The 24,348-nt window shown below is 36.8% G+C and overlaps 1 protein-coding gene across 6 annotated transcripts in view; it reads left to right on the top strand.

Moving 5' to 3' along the window:
• The window catches only part of DLG5 (discs large MAGUK scaffold protein 5), a 103,225-nt gene extending 84,668 nt beyond the window's left edge, over positions 1-18,557 (top strand). For 3 of the 6 annotated variants that reach the window (XM_054163239.1, XM_054163238.1, XM_054163237.1), the window contains 16 exons: positions 293-414; positions 1,184-1,273; positions 2,498-2,666; positions 5,684-5,761; positions 6,421-6,583; positions 7,455-7,588; positions 8,157-8,321; positions 8,637-8,820; positions 9,138-9,286; positions 9,585-9,755; positions 10,723-10,919; positions 11,724-11,867; positions 12,061-12,188; positions 12,953-13,062; positions 14,584-14,693; positions 16,871-18,557. In XM_054163239.1, coding sequence (XP_054019214.1) covers positions 293-414; positions 1,184-1,273; positions 2,498-2,666; positions 5,684-5,761; positions 6,421-6,583; positions 7,455-7,588; positions 8,157-8,321; positions 8,637-8,820; positions 9,138-9,286; positions 9,585-9,755; positions 10,723-10,919; positions 11,724-11,867; positions 12,061-12,188; positions 12,953-13,062; positions 14,584-14,693; positions 16,871-16,974 — 2,218 coding nt within the window. In that variant the 3' untranslated portion in view covers positions 16,975-18,557. The remainder of the gene's footprint in view (positions 1-292; positions 415-1,183; positions 1,274-2,497; positions 2,667-5,683; positions 5,762-6,420; positions 6,584-7,454; positions 7,589-8,156; positions 8,322-8,636; positions 8,821-9,137; positions 9,287-9,584; positions 9,756-10,722; positions 10,920-11,723; positions 11,868-12,060; positions 12,189-12,952; positions 13,063-14,583; positions 14,694-16,870) is intronic. The other 3 variants (XM_054163242.1, XM_054163241.1, XM_054163240.1) reach the window with 1 other exon arrangement.
• The last annotated feature ends 5,791 nt before the right edge of the window (positions 18,558-24,348 follow it).

Here is a 24,348-nt window from a genome sequence, read left to right as displayed (position 1 = left end):
CACTGGCTGATACTGGAAAATAAATTATTGTCTTTATGAAATAATTTCTAATGTTTTTCTTGTCCTTGCTAAAACAAAGCCTTTCCCTTTTTATACTTGCACTGTAGACAATTTTTTCTCTGACTTTTAATTCATAGTATGATGGGACAACTGGAAAGTAATAAGTAGGGGAGCATTCATTTTAATTATCAACACAAAGATAACTGATTTTTTTTGTTGGCCAATTTGCTGTTTGCTGAGGTGCTTTGCTTAGTTCTGAGTGTTGCCCTATTCTCCTTTTCTTTCTCTATAGTTCACAGCATCAGGGTCGCCTGAGTTTGGACCTAAGTCATAAACACTCCAATGACTACTCTGAAAATTCACGCACAAGAGCATCTCATGGCTCAAATTCATTACCTTCCAGTGCAAGACTTGGTAACTCGCTTTTCTGATTTATTTCTCATGGGACTGCTATATAGCAGAAATGAAGAATAAATGGAAAATTCCTTAAGTACATGCATTATGGTATTGTCATAATTGCTATCAATGCCTAAAGGATTCCTGTGTATCCTTTTGCTTCATTTTCTCATTGGTTTGTGGCTAAAGATGTTCCCTGGAAGTAGCTGATTTTATTTCATCTTTAGTCTCTTCAAATGCTCTGTGTATATGAGTGATTCTCCTTTCTGTGCTTGTTACTATTTGAAATTACCCTTATAAAAAGGAGGCCCAGCCAAAGCATTTTTGACATTCAGTGAGGTAGAGAAAAGCAGAAAGGAGAGAGCCCCCAGAACAAAAAACCAAGGATGGCCAGTGGCCTAATGTGATTTTTTTTGTTGGAAGATGAGTTACACTTATGTTTACTTGATGGACATACAAGATTTTTTATTTTTTTATGCCTATCCTAGTAATAGCAAAGCAAATACTTGCTTTGTAGCAACGACATTTTAACATTTTAGAGGATTTTTTAATTTTAAATTATGTGGCAACATTTTTTGGGGTGCATGATTGAGTTCTTTTTTATACTGACTGTTTAATCACAACAATTTACTAGAAATATGATCTACATGATATATACGGGGGTAGTTGTGTATATATTTAGAGGCCAATGTAATGCTCACTGAGAAAGCAGAAGCTAAAGGTACTTCCTTATTCCATTTAGTTACTTTTACTTTGTCATTGTAATGCCTTCTTCTTGTAAAAACAGGGTCTTCGAGTAACTTGCAATATAGAACGGAACGAATTAAGATCCCTTTAACACCAAGATACCCAAGGTCCATGATGGGCTCCGACAGAGGTGAATTACTTCATAAGTAATTTTAGTCATACTATTTTCAGAATTACCAGTCCAAAGCCTTTGCAGCTGTTCAAGCAGGTTGCTCCAACATCTAAATATGACAGTTTTATTAAGGTTAAAAAATTTGCATCTTGCCACAGAAAGGTTAAACCCCCCCAACTTTCTACTGAAAACTTATTTTTCTGTTAGGTGACTCTAGGGCATGGCACCGTCAGAAGTGCATAAAAAAGTAAGAATAAACATTGCTATGAGCTTTACAGTTGGTAGGATTTTTTCTGGGATGTTGTCTTAAAAGTTGTAGCAGTGAGATGCTTTGCATTATTTTTTTGATTAAGTATATTATTACTTATATTGATTTTCATATTATTTTATTACTAATTGTAAAGTATATTTTGAAATGCAATGAAAATTCATTGCATACTTCACTGAGAATGGCTTGGTGAAGGAACTGTTGGACTGAGTTTGCCAGTGAACATCAACCCTTCACTGCCATCATTGCTCTGTTGTTCTTTAGCCTTAATGGATTGTATGCAGTGGCTTTCCTAATTGGATGAATACGAATCTTAAACGCAGCTTTCAGTTGGGATTAATAATTTGAGATTTATTTTCTGTCATTTTTTCATGGGAAGCAAACAATGTTTCTGTCAGGCCAGTTGTTCAGTAAATTACTCGGGGAGGGTTCAACCAGGAAAGAGGCAAAGAAAGTCAGAACTTGTTCAAAAGTTCAGAGCTTTTCGGTTTCTGGGTATGATTCATGCTGGGGTTTTGTTGGTGTTTTTCAGGTGTTTCATAATGTATCTCCTAACCAAAGGAAAGGGCTGTACTTCAATATTTTTTTCTGGATATAAACCTTCTATTAAATTTTTATTTTACTTCTCCTTTACAGGTTTTTATTATTATTCTTGAACTTAACATTGCTAAGTGTTTTCAGACATGTATAGAGTGTAGCTTGTCTGTACTCTGCTCTCCTTGTTGAGGATGGTAGTAGTTGCACACACACTAACAGAGGACACATTTGATGTGTAGTCAATAAGGACAGTAAATCTGCACTGTCTGAAAATAGTTGTCTGGTCTCCCTGAGCTCTTTACATGGTTAATAGAGTGCTAGTGAACAGTCAGTCCTCGCTGTTGTCGTAGATGTGTATGGTGTGTTTCGCTATGTTGTATATATCCAGACTAAGACAGATGCAGGATACAAAAACTCAGCTGTCGATTTTTCCATAGGCTCCTTGTCACACTCTGAATGTAGCAGTCCCAGCTTGATAACTCCTCCACAGTCACCTCTTAACTTGGAAACATCTTCCTTCGCCAGCAGCCAGTCTCAGAACTCACTTTCTACATTACCTAGGATTTCGATTAGCCCAGTATCTGTTGGAGAGCGCAGAAAAGATAGGTAAGGTCCCCATGTTATTTGCCTTTAATACAAATGTGTCTGAGAAATTTCTGTATGTTTGTTCATTGGGGTAAAGGAATATGAACATCTAATTTAAATGACAACTGTTTAGGGGCAGAAGTGCATTTCAGGTCGTTCTTACTCACTGTTTTTTATTTTCTTTACAAAGTATGTAAGAGATCTTTATGTGGATTTTTTTTTTCTGAGCTGAGTGGTAAATCTTGAGTTTAGAGAATTAAGGGATTTCATAAGAGTTTTATTTCTCCTGTATTAGATTAACAGCCACACCAAATAAGAGTGGTCTAAATTGAAATACACGCCTTTAGCTTTACTACAGATGCTTCTTTATGATAGACTTATTCTGTACTCTGGAAAATTAAATAGGATTAAGTTCTAGTAACATTTAATAGCTAAATATGAAGTGCCTTAGCATTATAGCTCTTACCATTGTGCCTTGATTCAGTTTAGCCAGATAACATGAAAAATTGAAGACATAACTGTGCAAGAACGTATTCCTACGTACAGATGCTATTTGTACAGATGCTATTTTACTACGGTGACTGATCTCTTTGTACCTGAATGCTGCTAGCAACAGTGTTAAGTATGTGCTTGCAGAATTTGAACCTGATATGGTATTTTTTTAAAAACATGAGCTTTCTGTTTTAACAACTTTCTGTATCTTATGATGAATATTTTAAATGTGTGTTGCTTACGGTGTCAGTCTTGGAGATCTGATTTCATTTTATTGCGATCTGTACATATTTAATATATTAATAGGTTTGCACTATTTCAAAGCATTGAATACTACAACACAAATCTGAATCAGGCTTTTATTTATAGTAAGGCAGTTGAGTGCCATTCTGGCAGTGTAAAGAAGCTATGATGTGTTGGAATAATTACATGTGTGTGGCCCTCAGGCCCCCTTTATATTGCTTGATTTATGTAAAAGTACTGACCATGAAAAATGTGGATGGTAAAGTAATAAGGCTATTTTGTAGTAATAAAAAGTTATTCATAAAGTTTTACATGAAACTCCTGGAATTACTTAGTAACCATTGCTTTAAAGAATGTATATTGTTTATGAAGGACAGTGTTATTTTGAAAGGGAATGGAAACGTGTGAATTTTCCTCCTTTCTACAATGTGACTTCTACTGCATGTACTCTGTGTTCTCATACAAATGTTTTTCTAATTGTCACTTGCAAATTCAAAGTCAGAATTTCTTCTTTCACATGACTAATGATGCATAATGTTCATCTAAAAACATACGGGTTTGATACCTCTATAACTTTGTATCTCTGGGTGCAAGATAGATGTTCTGATCTTTGGGGAAGAGGAGACTTTTTCATAGAAGTACAGTTAGGTTCCAGACTCTTCACTCCAGCTGTGTATATGTATAAGATTGAACTGACTTTCTAAAAAGAATATAATTTAAAGATTTGGGTTGTTTTGTTTATTTGATGTTTTGTTGGGTTTTGTTTGTTTTTAAACCAAGCAAACATGACAACAAAACCCAAACAAACCAAAACACACCACAAACAAAACCAAATACCAAAAAAACCGCCACAAGACTAACAAAAACAAGGATTTAATTTAGCAAAATATCTTATTTAAGTCTGTTCTGAGAAAGTGTTTGGCGATGGCTAGATAGTATTTAAAATGGTTACTTGGTCTTATAACAGTTTCTATTCTCCACAAAGTACAAGTAACTCACTTGGCCTTTCCCCAGATAGTAGTAGTAGTAATAATAATACTAATACAGATGGGAAAAACAAAAAGGTCAGTGTTTTGGTTTGTTCTATTGATTTTTCATTTAAATGAAAACTGAAAAAAAACCCAACCCTGATCAATGAAGTCTTTCTAAGTGTTCAGTGATTCTGTCAGGCAATCTGAATGCTACAGGAGAGTGCACTGGATTTTAATAACACTGCCTATCAAGTATGACACTTTTTAAAATGTTACCATCCATTTTTACTGTTGATTTCTCTACTACAAGCATTATTAGATACCTTTCATTTTGCATTTACTAGAGTCTAGGATATGTTCTTTTGCAATTTGTATGAGTTTGTTTCGTTCTCATTCCAATACAATACAAACAAAAACTTAAAATTCATATGGTAGATGGAAAAGCAGAAAGATACAATAAATTAATTTCAGAAATATGTAATTTTATTTTATTAAGGGCAAATGCCTTGATTTTTGTGATACTAAGCTTTGTGTAACATGTCTTAGATACTCATAAAGGGTGGTAGTAAACCTACCATAAGTCCATCACATCAGTAGAGAAGCTCTGAGGGCATTGCATCTTAACAGTGATGTTGACATTAAGACTATGGTATCAGTATCTGGTTTTATCTTTTATACATTTTTAAGCTGTCAAATTATTATGCTCCTGCTGTAGAAGGCTACCAAATATGTACCTCAAAGACAATAGCAGTAAGCATAATCTATTTGTCATCTTTCCTCTGCCCCCAGCCCCAAATCCTACTCTTCAAAAACACTTTTCCTCATCCTGGCTCACAATAGTAGCAGTGAGTGAAGTTCAGTTAAATCATCAGATCTGAATAGCACAATTAAAATAGTTTAAGCAGTTGGCACAATTTAGATAATGTCTATATAATATAATGAAGGGAGGAAAGAGAACATTCCAGTTAATGAAAGTAAAATGTAGCATAAAGCTATTAAAATAAAAACTATACCACACCTGCTGTGCATACCCAAGCTGTTTAATTTACAACAAGTTTAACTGTTTTCTCACGATGCCTTCTGCTGTGTAGACATTATTAAGTTAATAGTAATGTGAACTAGCACTTTTTAGGAGGCTACTGTTTGTTTGTATGTATCATGGAGGTACCAGCCCTGTTTCTACAGGTGGATACATCCTAGCTATGGGGGAAGAAGACAGGCATGTGTCAGGGTTTTCTTCTGTGTAAGCCTTTCTCTTGTTGTACTTACTAGTGTCTTATGCTGTGTGTCTTTATCTAAGTGTTATCTTTTCAAATCTTCTACATCTTTCAGATATCTGTTCCGTAATAGGTCTTTTCTGAGAATCCCTCTGGCTCCTAGGCCTAGGTTCTCATCACTAAGGAGTTTGAGGTTTGCCTGATATAAGGTTGTCCTTCTTGAGCAGTATTGCGCACTTGGTGCTATTTTACATGTTTGGATAATTGCCCTTAGGAGAATTTGCATGGTCATTGTAATGCTACCATGCAAACTGCTGTTTTAATGGCTTGAGTTTGCAACTACTTAATTTTCATTACTAATTTATGTTTCCCCACATATGAGTATGAAATCTGATATTTGTGCATTGTTGTCCTTTGGTTTACCACCTTGTTATTTATGAAGTTTATGTTCTCTGGTAATAAAGACTCCCAGCATTTGTATTTGTAACATACCTTTCTGGAATATAGTTTGTAAATGGCATATATACAGTGGTTCAGTTACTTTTATATAATATGCATCTGGAAACTTCTTTCCTACCTATTTCACCACCATACTATTTATAATTCATATTTACCATAATATTTTAGAGCAGTCATGTACTTGTTATACATTTACTTCTGCCACCTGTATGTTGCATGTATTGAAGGAATGCATTTAAGACAGCTGACAGTAAATTATTTTTTTTTAGCAATTGTTTAAACCTATTGTATTGTTGCAGTTCAGATACACATAAAGTATTGCATGTAATTTTAACATTGTGATGGTTCAAGTGCAATTTTGTCTAAATAAGTTTTAACTGTCTCCTCTAAAAGGCCCTACATGGAAGAGCCACGACATGTTAAAGTACAGAAGGGTTCTGAGCCACTAGGGATTTCCATTGTGAGTGGAGAAAATGGTGGAATATTTGTTTCTAAAGTAACAGGTGGAAGCATTGCCCATCAAGCTGGCCTTGAATATGGTGATCAGTTGCTAGAGGTAATTGTTTCCTTATTATTCCTATGGCTTAATGAAACGAACTCTTATGACACCAGCCATAACTGCCTTCCTCTGGAGTATCTTGTGTGATATGTAGCAAAGGGTACATACCATAGTATTCCAGTAATTGTGATAGCTGAGACTTTCTTTCAGGCTTTATCATAAAATGTCTTTTGATGGTAGGTCTGCATTGCATTTTATATAGATACATAATGAAATTATAGAGTATCTAGTTTGGGTACTTAATATACTTCCAATGCCATGCTCTGCCTGATAACGTGAGTAAATGTTCATGCAGATGATTAGTATCAGGTTCCATGCTGCTGTTGCTGTGCCCATATCCTCACCTGAGATACCTGACTTAAAAGATACTCAGGTAGGCTTTAGATTACCTGCAGTCATGTTTTTTAACAATATTAGATACACATGGAGGAGCATTTTGTAAAGAACAGAGCTGCTTTGTAAAATGTTCATGCTTGTGAATGTTAGTGTCTTCTGTTACCCAGTATGTGGATGATACTGCAATGAGCCTGAATGATCATGAATCTGAATTTATCTTTAAATCCTGAGTTTATTCAGATTAGTTAAATCATAACACAGCTTGGAATACACGTGTCTTGAAACAGTAAAAAGATTTTTGAACTTATGGCCAAGTTACCAAATATTTTTGAACTACAGTGATTCCCTCTAAGGAGTAAAGCTTAGGAATCATTTTGCAGCAGCATTTCCACCCTTCTGTTTTACCCCAGTTGCAATAAAATAGCATTTAGACAGTAATATAATTATCTAATTAGGAGACTGAAGGAATGATTTTGCCAGTTTCCATCTGAAAACCTCACATCCTCATTTGTGCATTGTTTTTCCCCTGTAGTTTAATGGAATAAATCTGAGAAACGCTACAGAGCAGCAGGCTCGTCTAATCATTGGACAGCAGTGCGACACCATTACTATTTTGGCTCAGTATAACCCACATATGTACCAGCTTGGCAATCACTCACGGTCAAGGTAAGGCTGGGCTAGACTTCGAAAAAAACTGTTCTCTGGTCCCTGCAATTACCTAGCTAGTAGATAACTTCTGTACAGGTAATGTTTGCAAACATCAGCACATTTGTGCTGATAACAAGTGCGACTGCTTTGAAATGCAACAAGTGAACGTGCTTCTCAGCAAGAAAAGAAAAATGCTTGGTACGGCAACTATATTTTCATTCTTCCTTGGGCATAATCTTTAGATGTGTTAAGGTTAAACAAAAGATGACTTCTTCCTAGGATTATGAGAGTCAAGTACTTCAAATAGTTTTTAATTTTTTCTATAATTTGAGTTTCCAAAAACTAATTAGAGAAGGCATATAATCTAGTGAAATCCATTTCATTTGGCTGCATGACCACACTTCAAACCCAAGCTTTATATGGTCATTGTAAGCCTGAAAGATATTATTTGATATGCCAGTTTGTTGGGATTTTTTGTTGCTTTATACTTGATTTACAGCCAAATTCAAAACTTAATGTGGAAAATACTTGCCGTTGTTGAAATATTAACCCACCAGCCTACTATTAATTTTTTTTGTTCTCTCAGTTCTCGCCTGGAACCTGTGAGCAATCATTCCACCCCTCAAGGCAGTGGAGCTGCAACACCTGACAATCATTCTGTAATCGATACTGTGAGTGAACAGGATGAAGGAACCATGACGCCTCCGTCCAGACAAACCACACCAACTACAAGTCCCCGGAATTCCTTAAGGTAGAGGGTAAAATTATTAGGGTGCTATTAAAGAACAGGTGACTGCTTTGCCTGGTTGAAGCTAGTCAGCAGGCAAGTTAAGTGACCCTCAAGATAAAATCACATATTTTCTAACTGTTTTGAAAAATGAGGTCTCCAAGGAGTGAATAAGTTTAGTACATTTGTTTAGTTAAGAAGGTCGAACATAAGACTGGATCTGTAGGTGACCCATTTTGAGTAATAATTACTTAAATATATATTCTTCAGATACTAGTTGATTGTATGTAATGCACATTTTAAAACTGAAGTATGTGTGTTATTTCTTCCCATCAAAAGGGGCCCTGTGAACACAAACAAAAGGACCCCTGAACCTAGAACAGTTGTTGTTAAAAAGTCCCAAGTGGATCTTGGCATCCAGATATGTGGTGGAAACCTCTATGGCATATTTGTCTCAGATGTTGATGATGATAGTCCAGCAAAAGGACCTGATGGGCTAGTCTTGGGTGACATGATACTTGAGGTAAAAAAAATGCTAAATTCTTTCCAGTGTTAATTTTATGATTCTGAGCTTACAGTTTGAAAATTGCAGACTTTCTCTTACTGTGCATGCCTGCTGTGTTTGCTTGGGTATTTTGTTTTCCACCCCCATGTCTCAGTCTCCTGCTAGACATGTTAAGGTTCAAACTACTGGAGCTGAGTGGCAAGATTTATTACTATATAGAGCCTGACAGGGAGGAAAATCGAATTCATTTTGCACACTTTCTAAGCTTGCCTAATTCTATTGCCTGTTAAGATACAACTTCATACCTAAGGGTTCCTGTGTTTCATGTTTTACAGTATGGGTCCATTGATATGCGAAATAAAACCGCTGAGGAAGCTTACCTTGAAATGTTGAAGCCTGGAGAAAACATCAAAATAAAGACTCAATACAGAATAGAAGAGTTCAATAAGATAAAAGAGCTCCCTGGAGATGGATTCTATATTAGGTATTTGAGTGTGACTGGTAATGAGAGCATAAGGCTGTTGGGATGATATGCTGAGCATCCTGAGAGAGAGAGTACAGCCTTTACCAATTTTTTTCAATTCAAAATTTACTAGTTTATCCCAGCAAGTCGCTGACACAATCTGTAGCATAGTAAGGCTACACTTTTCACTAAACTTACATGCCTTTGAAATGCAGAGCGTGCCACTAATCTCATTAACTTATATTAAGAAAAGTATGCATATTTTTCTCCTGAGTTTATGGAGATCAGTTTCAGAGGCTATTTGTCTCTTCCTTTTCAGAGCACTTTATGACCGTCTCGCAGAGGTGGAACAGGATTTAAGCTTTAAGAAGGATGACATTTTGTATGTTGATGACACTTTACCACAGGGAAACTTTGGTTGCTGGATGGCTTGGCAACTAGATGAAAATGCTCAGAAGCTGGAAAGAGGACAGATTCCAAGTAAATATATGTGAGTGACCTCAGTTACAGCCTTTATCTGAATAGTAAACTAGAAGCTAGACATGGAAATGATACATAGTCCAATGTTGTGATGGATAATTCAGTAAGAAAAGTGAGAATAACCAGAGCAAAAATATGCTCAAATCCAAGGATGTTACAGCTGTTCTTGGGAAGCACCAGTGTCTTTAGTTACCTGTGGGCAGCAACTGACCCCACAATGTCATAATGTTGCTAGAGCTGTTAGTAGAGGAGTACACAAGAACTAAAATGTTTGTATTGTTACTGAACCCACATAAGTTTTCACTCAGTGATCAAAGTATGTTTTTCATTTCAAGATTACTTGTTTTCTGGTTTCCTTTCCTTCTAATAGTCTTCTCTCCATGTCATAACTCAAAATCAGTCTTGACACTGGAATAGTAGTACTATGTGGTGTAGAAGTACAATATATACATGCAGACCCTTACATCTCTTTGGTGTATAAGACTTGTTACTGGGAGATGGACAGTAAAACCAACTACATTTTACATGTGTTATGTGGACAAAGTATTTGTGCTCATATAAAATTGTGTAGACTAAAACTGCTCTATTTGATTGCTTGTAAGTTATTTTTAAGGATGTGTATATATCATGAAGCTTGAGGATAGGATCTGCATGAGGCTGACATTAGTGACAATTAAGTGCACGCTGCTGCTTCTGTCTTGGAGAATTTTGTCCTTCCTGTCAGAGTGGTCACCCTTTGTGCTATGCTGCTGTTTATGTTGTGACAATCCTGAGGAAACAATGACAGTGTGAGATTTTCAGTTGTTTATGCTGCATTTATGCTAATGTTTGTTTCTGTTTAATTTTCTGTGATGAAACTTGGCTAAGACTTGACGTGAGCATTCCAGTGTGTTGCAGAAGCTGCAGTGCTGGGTTTTGTTGAAAAAAAATTTGAAATATAAGTTGAAATACCAACCAGTTAGTTTGTTTGATTATAGGATGGATCAGGAATTCTACAGGAGACACAGCATGTCTGAGGCTAAAGATGAAAACAGCTCATCTAAGACATTGTCAGCTGCAGCACGGAGGTCATTCTTCAGAAGAAAGCATAAGCACAAACGAAGTGGTTCCAAAGATGGAAAGGATTTACTGGCTCTTGATACAATCAGTACAGACTCAATTCCTTTATTAGATGGTAAGTACCTTTGTTATACTTGGGAGGAAGTTGACTTTCCTTCTCTTTCAGTTTAAACAGCTGCAGCATGACACAATGAATAATGTTGCTTTCTGGTTGGTCTGATTACAAATGGTGATCATATATCTCATTATGTACATTACTTTTAATTTTAAAAAATAATAAATTTGCTATTAAATAACAAGCCAGAGTGCATCAGAAATTCTTTTGGTTCTCATAGTTTATTTTTAAAGCCATTAGCATTAACTTCTATTTGCAGAGCAAGATTGCTTTCTGATGCATGATTTTGATTTTCCTTTCAGCTCTTTCATTTCTGTCTAGGTCACTTAGTCTAGACATAAATCCTGGGCACCACTCAAAAGTTGTTACTTGTATTTCTTCACTCTCCTATCAAGCTCACATTGATTACAATGATTGCTTCATTCTGTGACAGGTTGGACTCGATGATCTTTGAGGTCTCTGCCAACCTTACTGATTCTATGATTCAAAGAGCTCAGCAAGCCAAACCAGATAACCAAATATGGCATCTTGTTTACGCTTTTTAGGAAAAGAGTAGAATCACTTGGGTTAAAGTTTTGGGTGAGGGTAGTGGGAGAAGCACCAGGTTGAATTAGAAAAATGTCTATTTTGAGCTATTGGGTGGAGAAAATTGCAGTGATGGCTAGTGAGACTTTTTCAGTTGTCAAGGCCCATATCCCTTGCAAGGGAATTGTTTTCATAGTTAATGTTAGGATGCTTCTGTTTATCTGAGGAATGTCAGGAAAATTATTTGTAGTTGTATAAATAATTCCTCTCTTTGCGTAGATTCTGCAAGTCTGGCATATCAGCGTGTACAGAAAGTGGATTGTACCTCTCCTAGGCCTGTGCTTATTCTAGGACCTTTACTTGATGCTGTGAAAGACATGTTGGTCAAAGAATCCCCTGGAAAATTTTGCAGGTGTCCTCTTGGTAAGTTTGCAAATGTAACAGATTTACTGTTGTTTAGAATACATTATGGTAACACCTCTACAAGTGAACTGAATGTTCCACAGACATGGAAAAAAACCTTAAGAACCTAAATTTGCAGACACTGTTTTGTTAGCGTTGTTCTGTGTCTGAGGAATAGCAATGAAAGTGGATCTTTTCTGGTTCTGTGAAACAGAGGTTATGAAAGCTTCCCAGCAAGCCATTGAGCGAGGTGTGAAGGATTGTCTGTTTATTGATTATAAACGGAGGAGTGGACATTTTGATGTGACAACTGTAGCTTCGATAAAAGAAATAACAGAAAAGGTGAGTGACTTTTAGTGCTGTGATTCTTTGTACAATTTGCAGTATACAATCATACTCTGCTGGGGGGCTGGAAATTGTAAGTATTGGCCTCCTTTTGAGACATTCAGAGAATTGTTCCCCATACTGCTGAGTAAAGTATAAGTTACCTCTCTGTGGCATATAACTGTTTAAAGATTATTTTATGCTATCTCACCTTTGTAGGTACAAGCAATGTTCACATTCCTTTAAAGTATTATTAAATGAAGGTAGAAATTATTTTCTGAGATTTCACCCCCTATTCCCAAGTGAGAATTTAATTTTTTTACTCTTCTATTTAATGCATATATAACATTAAAACCCTAATAGTCCTCAAGACAGATAATAGTTTATTGTTTTCTGTCAAACCACACAGAAAGTCTAAGTACTTTCAGACTTCTGTTTGCTTATGACTTGCGAAAGATAAAATCAATGTAACTGTGTAAATTTGGAAACAATTTATTGTATATATTTCAATCTGAGTTTTCATTTCATTAACTCTTCAAATACTTTTATTTCTATCAATGCATTCTTTTGGTACTATGAGTGGAATTTCTTGCAGTTTGTCATCTTCTGTCTTTTTGTTAGAAATCCTTTGGGTCCAAATTGCTCATTAGCCCCAAAATGCTATATGTACAGCAAAAGTCTGTTGGGTTGCTATGATTTAAGTAGGGGAAGAAATGGGGGATTTACATGTGTGCTTGTGCTCTTTAACTGAATGAGTGTTTTGCATTTACATTTGATCTTAGGATTGTCATTGTCTGCTTGACATCGCTCCTCATGCCATCGAACGGCTCCACAGTGTTCATATCTACCCTATTGTCATTTTTATTCGCTACAAAAATGCTAAACAAATCAAGTAAGTCTTGAGGGGTATAGTTCAGGGTTGTTTATTTTAGCTTAAAATACACTTGCTACCTTTATTGTTTCTTTCATCATAGTCAATTTTAAATCTCTTTAAAATGAGGAAAGTAATCCTTACAGAAGCCACCGTGAGGTAAATGGTTTTAACTTTATTTTGGTTGCATGACAATTAAGTGACATTTTCAAAGAAATCAAACAATGTAGACTAATCTGTATGTACTCCAGAAGGCCTTCAGATCTTTTTTGCTCACCTTTGCATTGAAGAGAAAGATAGATACCAGTGAGATCCACTGAGGATTAAGTGGTGACTGTGACAAAGAGCTGCTATTCATCTTCTTACTGAGACCAAATATGATTCGTAACCTCAGCTTTCTCACCTTCATCCTCCAGTGTAAACAGCAAGGGAAATCCCCTTTTGCCATGGACTATCTATACTGTGGTCTTCTCAGGTCATGCTCTTTCAGTAATTGGGAATTTCCTGCTCAAATATAGCCAGAAGCAGAACACAAGAGTTACAAGCTCTAGTCCCTCCCCTAATGTTTGAGTAAGCCTGTACGCATTTTGAGACATTTATTTGGAAAGAAGTGGTACAATCTCCCAATTTAAGTACTAAGAAATGCCTTTGTGGAGAGATTTTATACTTGTGATATCTTCATTATGAAACTTGAAGGCTACTAATTTTCTTCATCTGCAAGTAGACTTGATGGCTATGTGTTTAACAGAGAAGTATCACCACTTTCAGCAGAAGCAAGACATAAAGCAGTTTGTATTTCCTTACCACTGTAAGATCATGCACCTGAACAATAAATGCAACTGTCACATCTTGAGTCCCTTTGGAAGTGGAATGGTGCCCATTACAGCTGTTCCCCTTTTTGGGAAGTAATAGAGAGCAATTGAACATTTGATTTCTAGTAGTCATCAAAATATGACGTACTTGGCACATTGACTTGGCCTGTTATGAGCACAAAAGGTTATCCAAACAGCCTTTTTGATTGAGCCCTGGCTCTCTGGCATTCTCTGAAGCCCTATACAGCAGTGATATGTTAGTGTAGTGGTGATTTTTAAAAACTCTTCATGAAATAAAATTGTTCTTTTCTCACTGCTGTAAGAAACTATGCTTATATTGTTTCACTACCTATCTATATGACCTTACTAATTGATTGTAAATTCTGGTTCCCTTTAAACAGGATCCCCTACTGGGGACCCCAAGTCATCTTTTGAGAAGAGTGTTGCAAGCTTTGATCTGAATGAAATTTATTTATTTTACCATTTGTATTTCCTCTAGATTTTGGTCTGATAGCAAATAAACTTGTTAGAAGTGCTGGTAACTGCTGATATTGCTGAAACACAGTAGATGGCACTGTATGCACAGGATTGTGCTTGCTAATTAAAAACCCTTTTACATTTGCCCAAGTGAAGGTAATAATTGTAACCCATAAAAAAATATCTATGCGTTCTTATGCAACGTTTTTCTCTTCTTCTTTATGTGTTGTTGTTTTTTTGTGTCTTCTTGCAGAGAGCAAAAAGACCCAATCTTCCTGAGGGACAAAGTTACTCAAAAACATTCCAAAGAACAGTTTGAGACAGCTCTGAAAATAGAACAAGAGTATAGCAAGTACTTTACAGGTTAGTATTTAATCAAAATATTACACTGTAATTCAAAAGATCCTGTGTTCATTCAAACAGTATTTCACTTTTGGCAAACTCATGCTCTTGTGGTTTATGTCATTGAGAGAAGACATCTTGAGATAAAAGCACTATCCCTTGCATTTACATAATTTTGTTTTAGCATGTTGAGAACTTTGTGACCTAAAGATATTCTGAGAATGTTTTATTGTAAAGCCAGAAGTATTGGAAGTATGGCCAAGGAAATTTGACACAGTATTGTTGGTTTTATACCATGAGGGGAATATGTTGGTTTCAAACTGCAAACCAAAACCAAACAAAACAGCAATTAACAATTAACCCATATACACACACACAGAGTGTAAATGGGTGAATTGAGACATAATTAAATCTTTCATGAAAGGAAAAAAATTGTCAAAGGTTTTTAGTGCATACATTGCAATTTGGAATAATGAAATTCAGCTTCTGAGGCCTGTTAAAAATAGAAGTTATTTGAAGAGTCTCTGCTTATTTGAAAGTAGAAACATGTCCTTGTGATTCCACCAGTAATTCTAGCCATTTTGTGAATGGCAATGAAACTTAAAAAAAACTCCAACCAAATCAAAACAAAAGGACCCCACACCACTAAACTAGCCAAACCCACCATTGCATCTCCTGAACAGTGGAATTTTTACAGAAATGGTCTGAAGCATACCTGCTAAATGCAGGTGAGGAAAAGGGAATCTATTTAGTATAGAGGTATCTTAGTGCATCCTAAGAGAAGTGACACATTCTCAACAAAATCAGTTACCCGGCATAGCCATGCAAATGTTCTTTTAAACAGGACATACTAAACCTTTGCAGAACTTGTCATGTGCATAGCCAGATTGCTTCACCATGTTCTGCTCCTTGTTGAGTTTTTTGTTGCATTTTCATTTCACCTGAGAGTGAAGGTAGCAGTCAGTCCAAGAAAGCCCTATATCTATCTTCTCATATGCCCTGTGGGAAGGACCTTCCTCTGTTAGTGCCAAGTATACTGAACTCCAGCTGTCATCAATGTTGCCAGATGCTGGTAGTCAGAGAGGATTTGTTTTCAAACTTGTGTTGACATATAAGCTTGTTGAAATTATTATGTTGTGCATATAAGCCTGTAGTTAGGCATGTTGGACATGGTAGCTTCCACATGAAGCTTTTATGACATGCTCTAACAGATGAGCTCTGTGACTACTTCATGAAGTACATTTTGTGGTTTATGACTCAAGCTGGTTTTGTTTTCTGTACCAGGTTGTGAGCACTTCCTTGCTGCCATTTGTCACCTTTCCTAGACCATGTGTGTTACTGTGTTCTGTATCTAAACTCACCTGACATCATAAACTGTAGCATATGCTGCAGAGTTAAGTAATATTTTATGAGATCAAATTCTGTCTTTTGAAAAGACATTTGTAAGACTTTCTGTATTTTTCCAACATTTGTGATGAGGCCAGAAGCTTTGCTGACATATTTCTCCAGTCATGAAGTTCCTCAATTTTAAGTCTAATACATTATCCTCTCCTGTGTCAGTGTTGGCATTTTACTTTTTGTGACTGTTATGTTTAGCCAGGGTAGAATGCAAGGTGTTCATTTATCTTTCAAATTGATTTTCAGAGAGTTGCTTGCTGTTGGCCTTTTGTTCCTTGAATGTAGCTGAAAATAAGTATTGAAGTATCAAGCACTGCTGTTTTACTTAGCTCAACAGTCTTTGAGCTGCCTCATAATTTACTTCTAATATTTGTAAATAATGTCTAGTTGCTACAACTATAGTCTCTGTGTATATTACCACATAAATATAAAACTCTTAACACTGCATACTGAGCAGAGGTTTATTATAGCAGGTTCTGACCATCTTTAGACTTAAGCTTTGCCGGTTAATGCCTCTGAAAATAGTACATGGAGGCCACTAACAAAACACTTGTCTTTTTTGATTATAGGCATCAGTTCTGTGGCTGTTTTAAGAGCTTGCAGAAAAAACTTACACATTGAATGCTGGATCTCTTTGCTCTGTTCTTATTTTAAGAGTCGCACATCTGGCAAATGCTGAATTGTGTAGAATAATTCAGTCTCTTGATAAACACTTTGCAGAAAAGTAATGACTGCTCTTCGTAATTAGTCATAACTGTTTCAGTCTAATTTGTGAGTGTGTGTGTGTTCTTTTTCTCCAGGTATTGTCCAGGGAGGAGGCCTTTCAAGCATTTGCACTCAGATTATGACAACTGTTGATCACGAACAAAACAAAGTCCTGTGGATTCCAGCTGGCCCACTCTAGATCCATATTTTGCTGTGAAGCTGCTCTGCAGATGTAAATAACTGACTTTCTATCCAATGGACTTGTCCATGTCTGTCTTTTTAAAGATATCTGTAAGTGATTTCTGTTTCATGAAGGGGAATGATAACACTGAACACACAAGGACCCAAGGAGGCATCTGCAAAGGGGTAGATCACTTCACCGGGCTCGTCTCTTACATTGTATGTGTAAACGTGTCAGGTTGTCACAAGGGGTTGCAACCTGCACGTATTTGTCCACGAGTAATGAATTTAACAATGCTGCAAAACCCTGTAGAATGACAAGTTTACAAAAACCTTTTCAAAGTATTTGGTTGTTACTGTTTACTTGAATGTCCTTTTTTTTGTTTTGTTGGCTTTTTGGATTTGTTTTTGGTTTTAACTCTGTGTTCTTTCACTTAATGAGGTAACTCTTCAGAATGGAGTGAAATTTCTGAATGTGAGCAAATGGTTTATGCACAATGTGACTCTTAGTTGTAATTTTGAACATTTCTAAGCACATTGTTGACTTGACAACCAGGTGATAATGTGGGATTGAATCGGTACATCTTGAGAGTAAGCTCAGAAGGAAGTGCACTCCTCTACAGGGCAGACCACTGTTTATATCCTGTCAACACTTGTCTGTCAAAGATACTGTTTCTTGTTTTATGCATGAATCTAATATTTAAATGTCATAATATATCTGACCAATCCAAGCTTAATGTGTGTTGAGAAATAATAATTTCTGGTTGCTGGGCCTGGATTAAGTACTGGTGGGGAAGAGTTGTAAGCTAGGCCAGGCATGCTGTGTTCTGTAACTTTTAGATACTGTAAATATGGAAAGGTTATGTCGGTGCAATTATGCAGGGTAATTCTTAAGCTTTGTATTTCAGTGTGTAGCATTCACATAGATTGTTTTTATTTAAGAGCAGCCACAGTTTTATGGCTTTTATTAAAAGCCTTTAGAAAGGTACTAAATTGTTAGTATTTTCACTGTCAAAGAATAAGTGATCATTTAGTTTTGGTTGCAATACTCATTTGTCTGTTGTACCAAACTCCATTGTATCTGTTCCCTTTTTGGTTTTTTTGCACTTCTGTGTGTTCTTAACCCAGGTTTTGTACCTGTCTCTTCTGTCTCTAGTGCCATGTTTCTTGGGTACTGTATTGTAAGTGTTTTTAAAACATCATCTGAGTAGAACTGCTTCTCGGTCACCGATTGTTGCATTTCATTGTACACAGTTTCTGGTTTTACACTACAGGCTGTAGTCTTGCTTCTGTTTGCAGGGTTTTTTTAATTAAAAAAGGGATTCTTCTTGCACAGTTCTTCAAAGAAAGATCTGGTCCTAAATTTAAATGCTGTTTTACAGATGCTGTTTTATAGTTCAAAATACTTTGTTGGTTTTATATAGTTATTTACTATATAGAGAGAATATTTTGAACTATAATACATATAAATATATATAGTATTTTATATAGTATTATACCATACTATTACAATACTGTATATATATAAATGAAAAAGGAGGAAATGGTATGGATGAATTGCTAGTCAAAGTACTTCTCATGGTGAGGGACAGCAGCAGTTGTTTTTTTTTGTTTATCTTGTTGTTTGGTTTTGTTCAGTTTTTTGTTTGTTTTTTTAAAGTGTGAGGTCAGAGTAGACTCCAGTGGTACAACTGAAACAGACAGGTACTGTTCTGACATGATTTTTCTGTACTAAAATGGAAATGTCACTTTGTATCAAAAAAAAAAAAAAGTTAAAGAAACTGATTACTAAATAAAGGTCAATTTCTATAACTTGACTTCTGTGTAAAAGGTGCATATAGCTAATGTTCTCCTTGATTGTATTTATTTTCTGACTACAACTGGTGCATACAGGTTCAAGTGCTCACCTTGAGAAGAATTAAGTTTTAATTTTGTAGTTTTGACAAGCCTTTCATCCGTAGATACTGAAGATGTTCAAAAACCGTAGGACACAAGAAGTGAGGTGTTGGTTTATGGTAACAAATCTTTAACATTCTGCCCCAGTGGTTTTAAGGATTTAAAGTGGAGATGCAATTGATTGGATGGAGGCTTCAACAGGAGAACAAGTCTACCACTGTTATTTTCAAGTGTCACTGGAAACCAGGGAAAACCTAACAGTAAGACATAGTCATTAGCTAAAAGGCACATTGTAGAAACCCATGTCTCAGGTTTTTACACTTGAGACAGACCAATCTGTTCTGTTCAGTGAGTTATCTGAAAGCTTAGGGAAGGTAGTTGTTCTGTATTGACTTCTCTGTTTCATTACTTGCATTATTCTCACATACCAGTTAGTCAACTCCAGTATTAATTGGGATTGGGGGATGATCAGTCTTGTAATCTACATAGCTAGTAACAGTCTTCAGGCATGAGATGGGACTTGCACTGTATCTGCTTGTCTTGAAAAAAACAACTCACCATGGTGCTATCTTCTAATGAAGGATGAAGAAAACAGGCACATTCTGGCAGGTTAGTAATAGCCATACCTTGTATATCTTCTGATCATAAGGAAGTACAATTTGAGTCTTGGTTAAACACTAGAAATATTTCTTTAGTAAGCTAAGCAGTTTCTGATACACCCTTGCATTTTATAACACTATGTGTGGCAACTAGATTTGGCCATCGTTTTGAAATGAGTATTTTTATTTAGATGTTTAAATAAAGTATATACTTCTGTGGGCATTTAAAAAATAATATAACAAGGGGACAAAAATCTGAAATTTTCACCCTCATGCTCATAAGCCACCGTGTATCATATAAAGTGTTAGCTGGAAATCATAATCTTTTAATTTTATTTCTCCTTAGCTTGACTGACATAAAATGGCTGAAGCTAATTGCAGCCCATATGTATGATCTGTTGTTAACATGCTCACAAGCATCTGTTTGCTTTCAAACCTTCCATTCTGTTCATGTTGACCTGACTTGCTGGGCAAGTGTTTGCCAAATCCAGAATTACACTCTGACAGCTTCCCACTTCTCCACCTCAGACAATGGTCCCTTTTTGGTGTCTGGTAAATTTGAAGGCATATCATAATCCTTCAGTGAATGCACACATTATCTTAAGAAGTTAAACAGCTTTCCTAAATACGTGTATGCATGGTTGAAGTATAATCTTGTAATCTTTTCTAGACTTGTGTTTAAAGCTCTATGTCATTGCTAAGATTCTTCACCTTCACTTCACAAGGGATAGTTCCTTTTAAAATACACTGGCATTGGAAAAATGTGCACTGGCTTGGAGACTGAAGAGGCTACTGTGAAAAATACAGATGCTGAACGAGGTAGACTCTGGTCTTGTGCAACAACTGATAATGGTCCCAGGCCTACATCAGAAAACAAAACAGTATGAAAAAGGCAGCTGCTCTTGTAAATTCTCTTACAGCTTCTCTGTTAGGAAAAGTAATCATTTCGTATGTAGTAGGGTGTTCTTAAAGTGATCTTTTTAAAAAAACACACCTTAATTCTGTGTCATTTTGCTTAGAAAATGTCCTGGTGTTCTTCACTGAGAAAGTATATTTTTGATGAATGCTTGGTAGCAAACTTCATAGCTATTCAACTTGACTTCTTTCTTAGCGATACAAAACCCAGGTGATGTGAATGATCTAAAAAACCAGTTGAATAAGGGGTCCTATTACTTAGGTGTGAACATCCCAGCTGAATTTGGGATTGTTCAATTCAATTGTAACGAACAACTCCTTACAAGCTTTTGTAAGAATTGATGACTTTTACTTTAGAAATTATTTTAGATGAATGTTGTCATTTTATAGTTAAAAGCTGTTAATTTTTTGAACATAGTGTGACTGAAAAATTACAAAACATTTTCAGTACTGGAAGCTAACTTTTTAGACCTCCAATACAGAAAATGTTACGGGTTTTTGGGTTTGTTTTTTGTATGGTTGGTTTTGTTGTGGGGTTTTTTTTTGTTTGTTTTGTTGGGGCTTCATTTGGTTGGTTGGTTGTTTTGGGTTTTTTTCATATATTTTTATATTTATTTAATCTTGTAGCTTAGTTTAAAAACAGTGAGGAGTATTAAAAGTGTTTCAGTAGATCTCATCCAAGTCATGAGGTCTGTGGTGACAGGTTGGACTTGATGATCTTTGAGGTCTCTTCCAACCTTGGTGGTTTGTAATTAGTTTTCCTGTACAAAATGTTATAGGTGCAGTAATTTTTTTTCCCCACTATGTGTAATGAATTCCCTTGTGTAATTTCAGATTTACTTTCTGTTAGCACACACAAGTTATAAAAATAAGATTTTCCCCCGTCCCCTAAAAGTGTAGGCAGGAAAATGGCAGAGCTGTAATCATTATTCTAAGAAGCAAATAACCAAGATCTTTGTACTTTGTAATTTAGTCACTTCATGTTATAGCAAATTACCTGTTACTGTCATGTTCTGTGAACAGTACATTGTATGCTAGAAGTGTGTATTCACTGTGTCACTCATACTGCAGGAAATGCCAGCAGTGGCTGGTGAAGCGTCCAGAGATCATGGTATCTTGATTTAGGACCCTTTCCTTTGCTTGTTCATAGTATAAAGAGAAGGTCAAATACTGCATCTTCTAGTTATGAGAAATGAACGATCCAAAGCTGAAATACCATCACCACCACCTCTCCCCGCAAACCCAAAGCACAAAACAGAACTACCCTCCTGCCCCAAATCTCCACTTCCTAAGTGTCCAGTTTGCTGTTCCTTATGGTTTTGGGTCATTCCCACCTTCCTATAGATCTATTAAAAGTTCAGAAATCTAGGATAGCAGTTTGCTCTTAATTTAATCCATGTACATATACTGCATATTTAACAATACACTGATGTCTCCTAAGTTGGAAAAAAGACTGTGAAAATATTTTAGACTTTCAACAGCTTGAGGAAAAATATTTCTTGATAAATTTTCATTTATATTTGCAATGACTTCCTCCTTTAAAAGTTTTTTTCAGTACAAATGTGGATGACATAATTTATGCAATCCTCTCTGTACCCTTAACATGATCAGCTTTCTGAAGATGGTGACTTTGATTTTCAGAGAAAGTGACCTCCCCCCCACCCCCCCAACTTTGCATGTGGTTTTGTTGCAGATTGATTGTTAACAAGATTGCAGATCTTGTTAACAATAATGCAAATCAATTAAAATCATCATAATTCCTTTATTTGCCAAGTGTGTCTGCTCCACAAATTCTTGGCATTTGAACTTAGTGCTTAGATTCTCTAATCGTCTGGTTGTTTATCCTAATTAAGACTGTTTGTGGCTTACCTGTGGCAAACCTAAGATTTTATCTTTCAGCTTGTTTGGCTAGTGTCAGCCACAAAAGGCTGAAAATGCATTGAAAGGAGTCTAAATGCAATTGTAAGTCTTACAATTCTGCGATGAAAGAAGGTAGGTACAGCATTTTGAGGGGATCATTCCAGTGGAGTCAGACAGAAGATCTGAAGGCAAAAGGTAGAAAGATGTTTTCTTATTAGACTGTATGACTTGAGAGTGCAAGCAGTTGTTCACATTATAGTAACAGGTAGGTTTTTGATGCAAAGATGACTAAGCGCAGTTACTGAAGAAACCAAACAGACTGAGCTGAATTCCAGCCCAGTGATACAAGCTGCATGTCCTTGGCAGCCCATAAGGTTGGTCTCGTAGTGGCAAAGCCTGTGACTTTTACCTGGGGTTGACTGTACTGTGTGACCTTGCAGAGCTTCTGGCTGCAAATGTGTTTCTAAAATCCAAACAAGTACTCATACTTTTATATCCTCACTTGTACTGGAGTGAAAAATGCATGTTTAATAGCTGCGATTATGGTGTGATCTGCTGAGGCCTGCTCTGACTGATTTGCAGTTCAATTATTTAGAATTAATTTTTCTGGGTGGTACCACATATTTTCTGCCAGAGAGACTATTTTACAGCTGCAAAATAATTTAAATGGAGTTGTGAGAATCAGTTGTATATCATCCTCCTCCTCCTGGCCTTACATGTCAGAGATTAGAATACATAGAATACATAGAATACATACATACATAGAATAAACCAGGTTGGAAGAGACCTTCAAGATCATCGCGTCCAACCCATCAACCAATCCAACACTGCCCAAACAACTAACCCACGGCACCAAGCACCCCGTCAAGTCTTCTCCTAAAAACCTCCAGTGATGGCGACTCCACCACCTCCCCAGGCAGCCCATTCCAATGGGCAATCGCTCTTTCTGTATAGAACTTTTTTCTAACATCCAGCCTGAACCTCCCCTGGCGCAGCCTGAGACTGTGTCCTCTTGTTCTGGTACTGCTTGCCTGGGAGAAGAGACCAACATCCGTCTGTCTACAACCTCCCTTCAGGTAGTTGTAGAGAGTAATAAGGTCACCCGTGAGTCTTCTCTTCTCCAGGCTAAGCAACCCCAGCTCCCTCAGCCTCTCCTCGTAGGGCTTATGTTCCAAACCCCTCACCAACTTTGTTGCCCTCCTCTGGACTCGTTCCAGCAAGTCAACCTCCTTCCTAAACTGAGGGGCCCAGCACTGGACACAGTACTCGAGGTGCGGCCTAACCAGTGCAGTGTACAGGGGCAGAATGACCTCCCTGCTCCTGCTGGCCACACTGTTCCTGATGCAGGCCAGGATGCCATTGGCCCTCTTAGATTCCCTCAGAGCTGCAAAACTGGAACTCCAAGAGAGACTTAAATTCCCATCTGATGCAGATGCTGCTCTGTTTTCCTTGCATAGGATGTGATCAAAGCTGTCTTCTGACAGCGTGAGGTAAGGAAGTGTTGGGACTGCACTGGCTCCAGTCCACAGCTGTGCTCCTCCGTTGAATACTTCATAATGATTCAGTTTAGTGTGAGTTGACCCTAGCAAGACGGTTCCAGTCCTGGCTCCACTCTACCAGTTTTGTGCCTTCCAGGGGTTTCAGAGTCAGCTGCTGCCACGGTTTTCCTTTCAGTTATCCCTTTCTTCTACATAACCACACACAGACATACAGTTTTGGCAAGTGGTCCATGAAATTCTTCTCGGCATAGGAGTGAGCTGCTAGTTTGTGAGAACTGTATTATGGGTACACATCACAAAGCTTCTCCTCCTTTCACTGTTATATTCAGCTTTAGTTTCTCTTTGCTTTATAGTTTCACTACTGTTAGTAGATAGATCTTTCAGGGTGTCTCCCATCCAGCTCAGCCTTCCTGTTTGCTCCATTCCCTTGCTTCATGCTTCACTTATTTCATTGCTTCTTAACACCTTGCACATCAAAACTCTCAGAGATATTTTTTCCATTGCTGATGCAACCTAATCATCCTCTTCCTTGCCCTGTTACCTAATACTGAAGTATTTTGGGATATTACATAAAGTCTGTCTGTTTGATAAATCACACTGTGCAGTTGGGGAATAATTCCAAAT

This window comes from Dryobates pubescens, chromosome 8, assembly GCF_014839835.1.
Source record: "Dryobates pubescens isolate bDryPub1 chromosome 8, bDryPub1.pri, whole genome shotgun sequence".
Taxonomy (NCBI): domain Eukaryota; kingdom Metazoa; phylum Chordata; class Aves; order Piciformes; family Picidae; genus Dryobates; species Dryobates pubescens.
The sequence above is the reverse complement of the archived record's forward strand: the minus strand, read 5'-3'. Positions and strand labels throughout refer to the sequence as shown.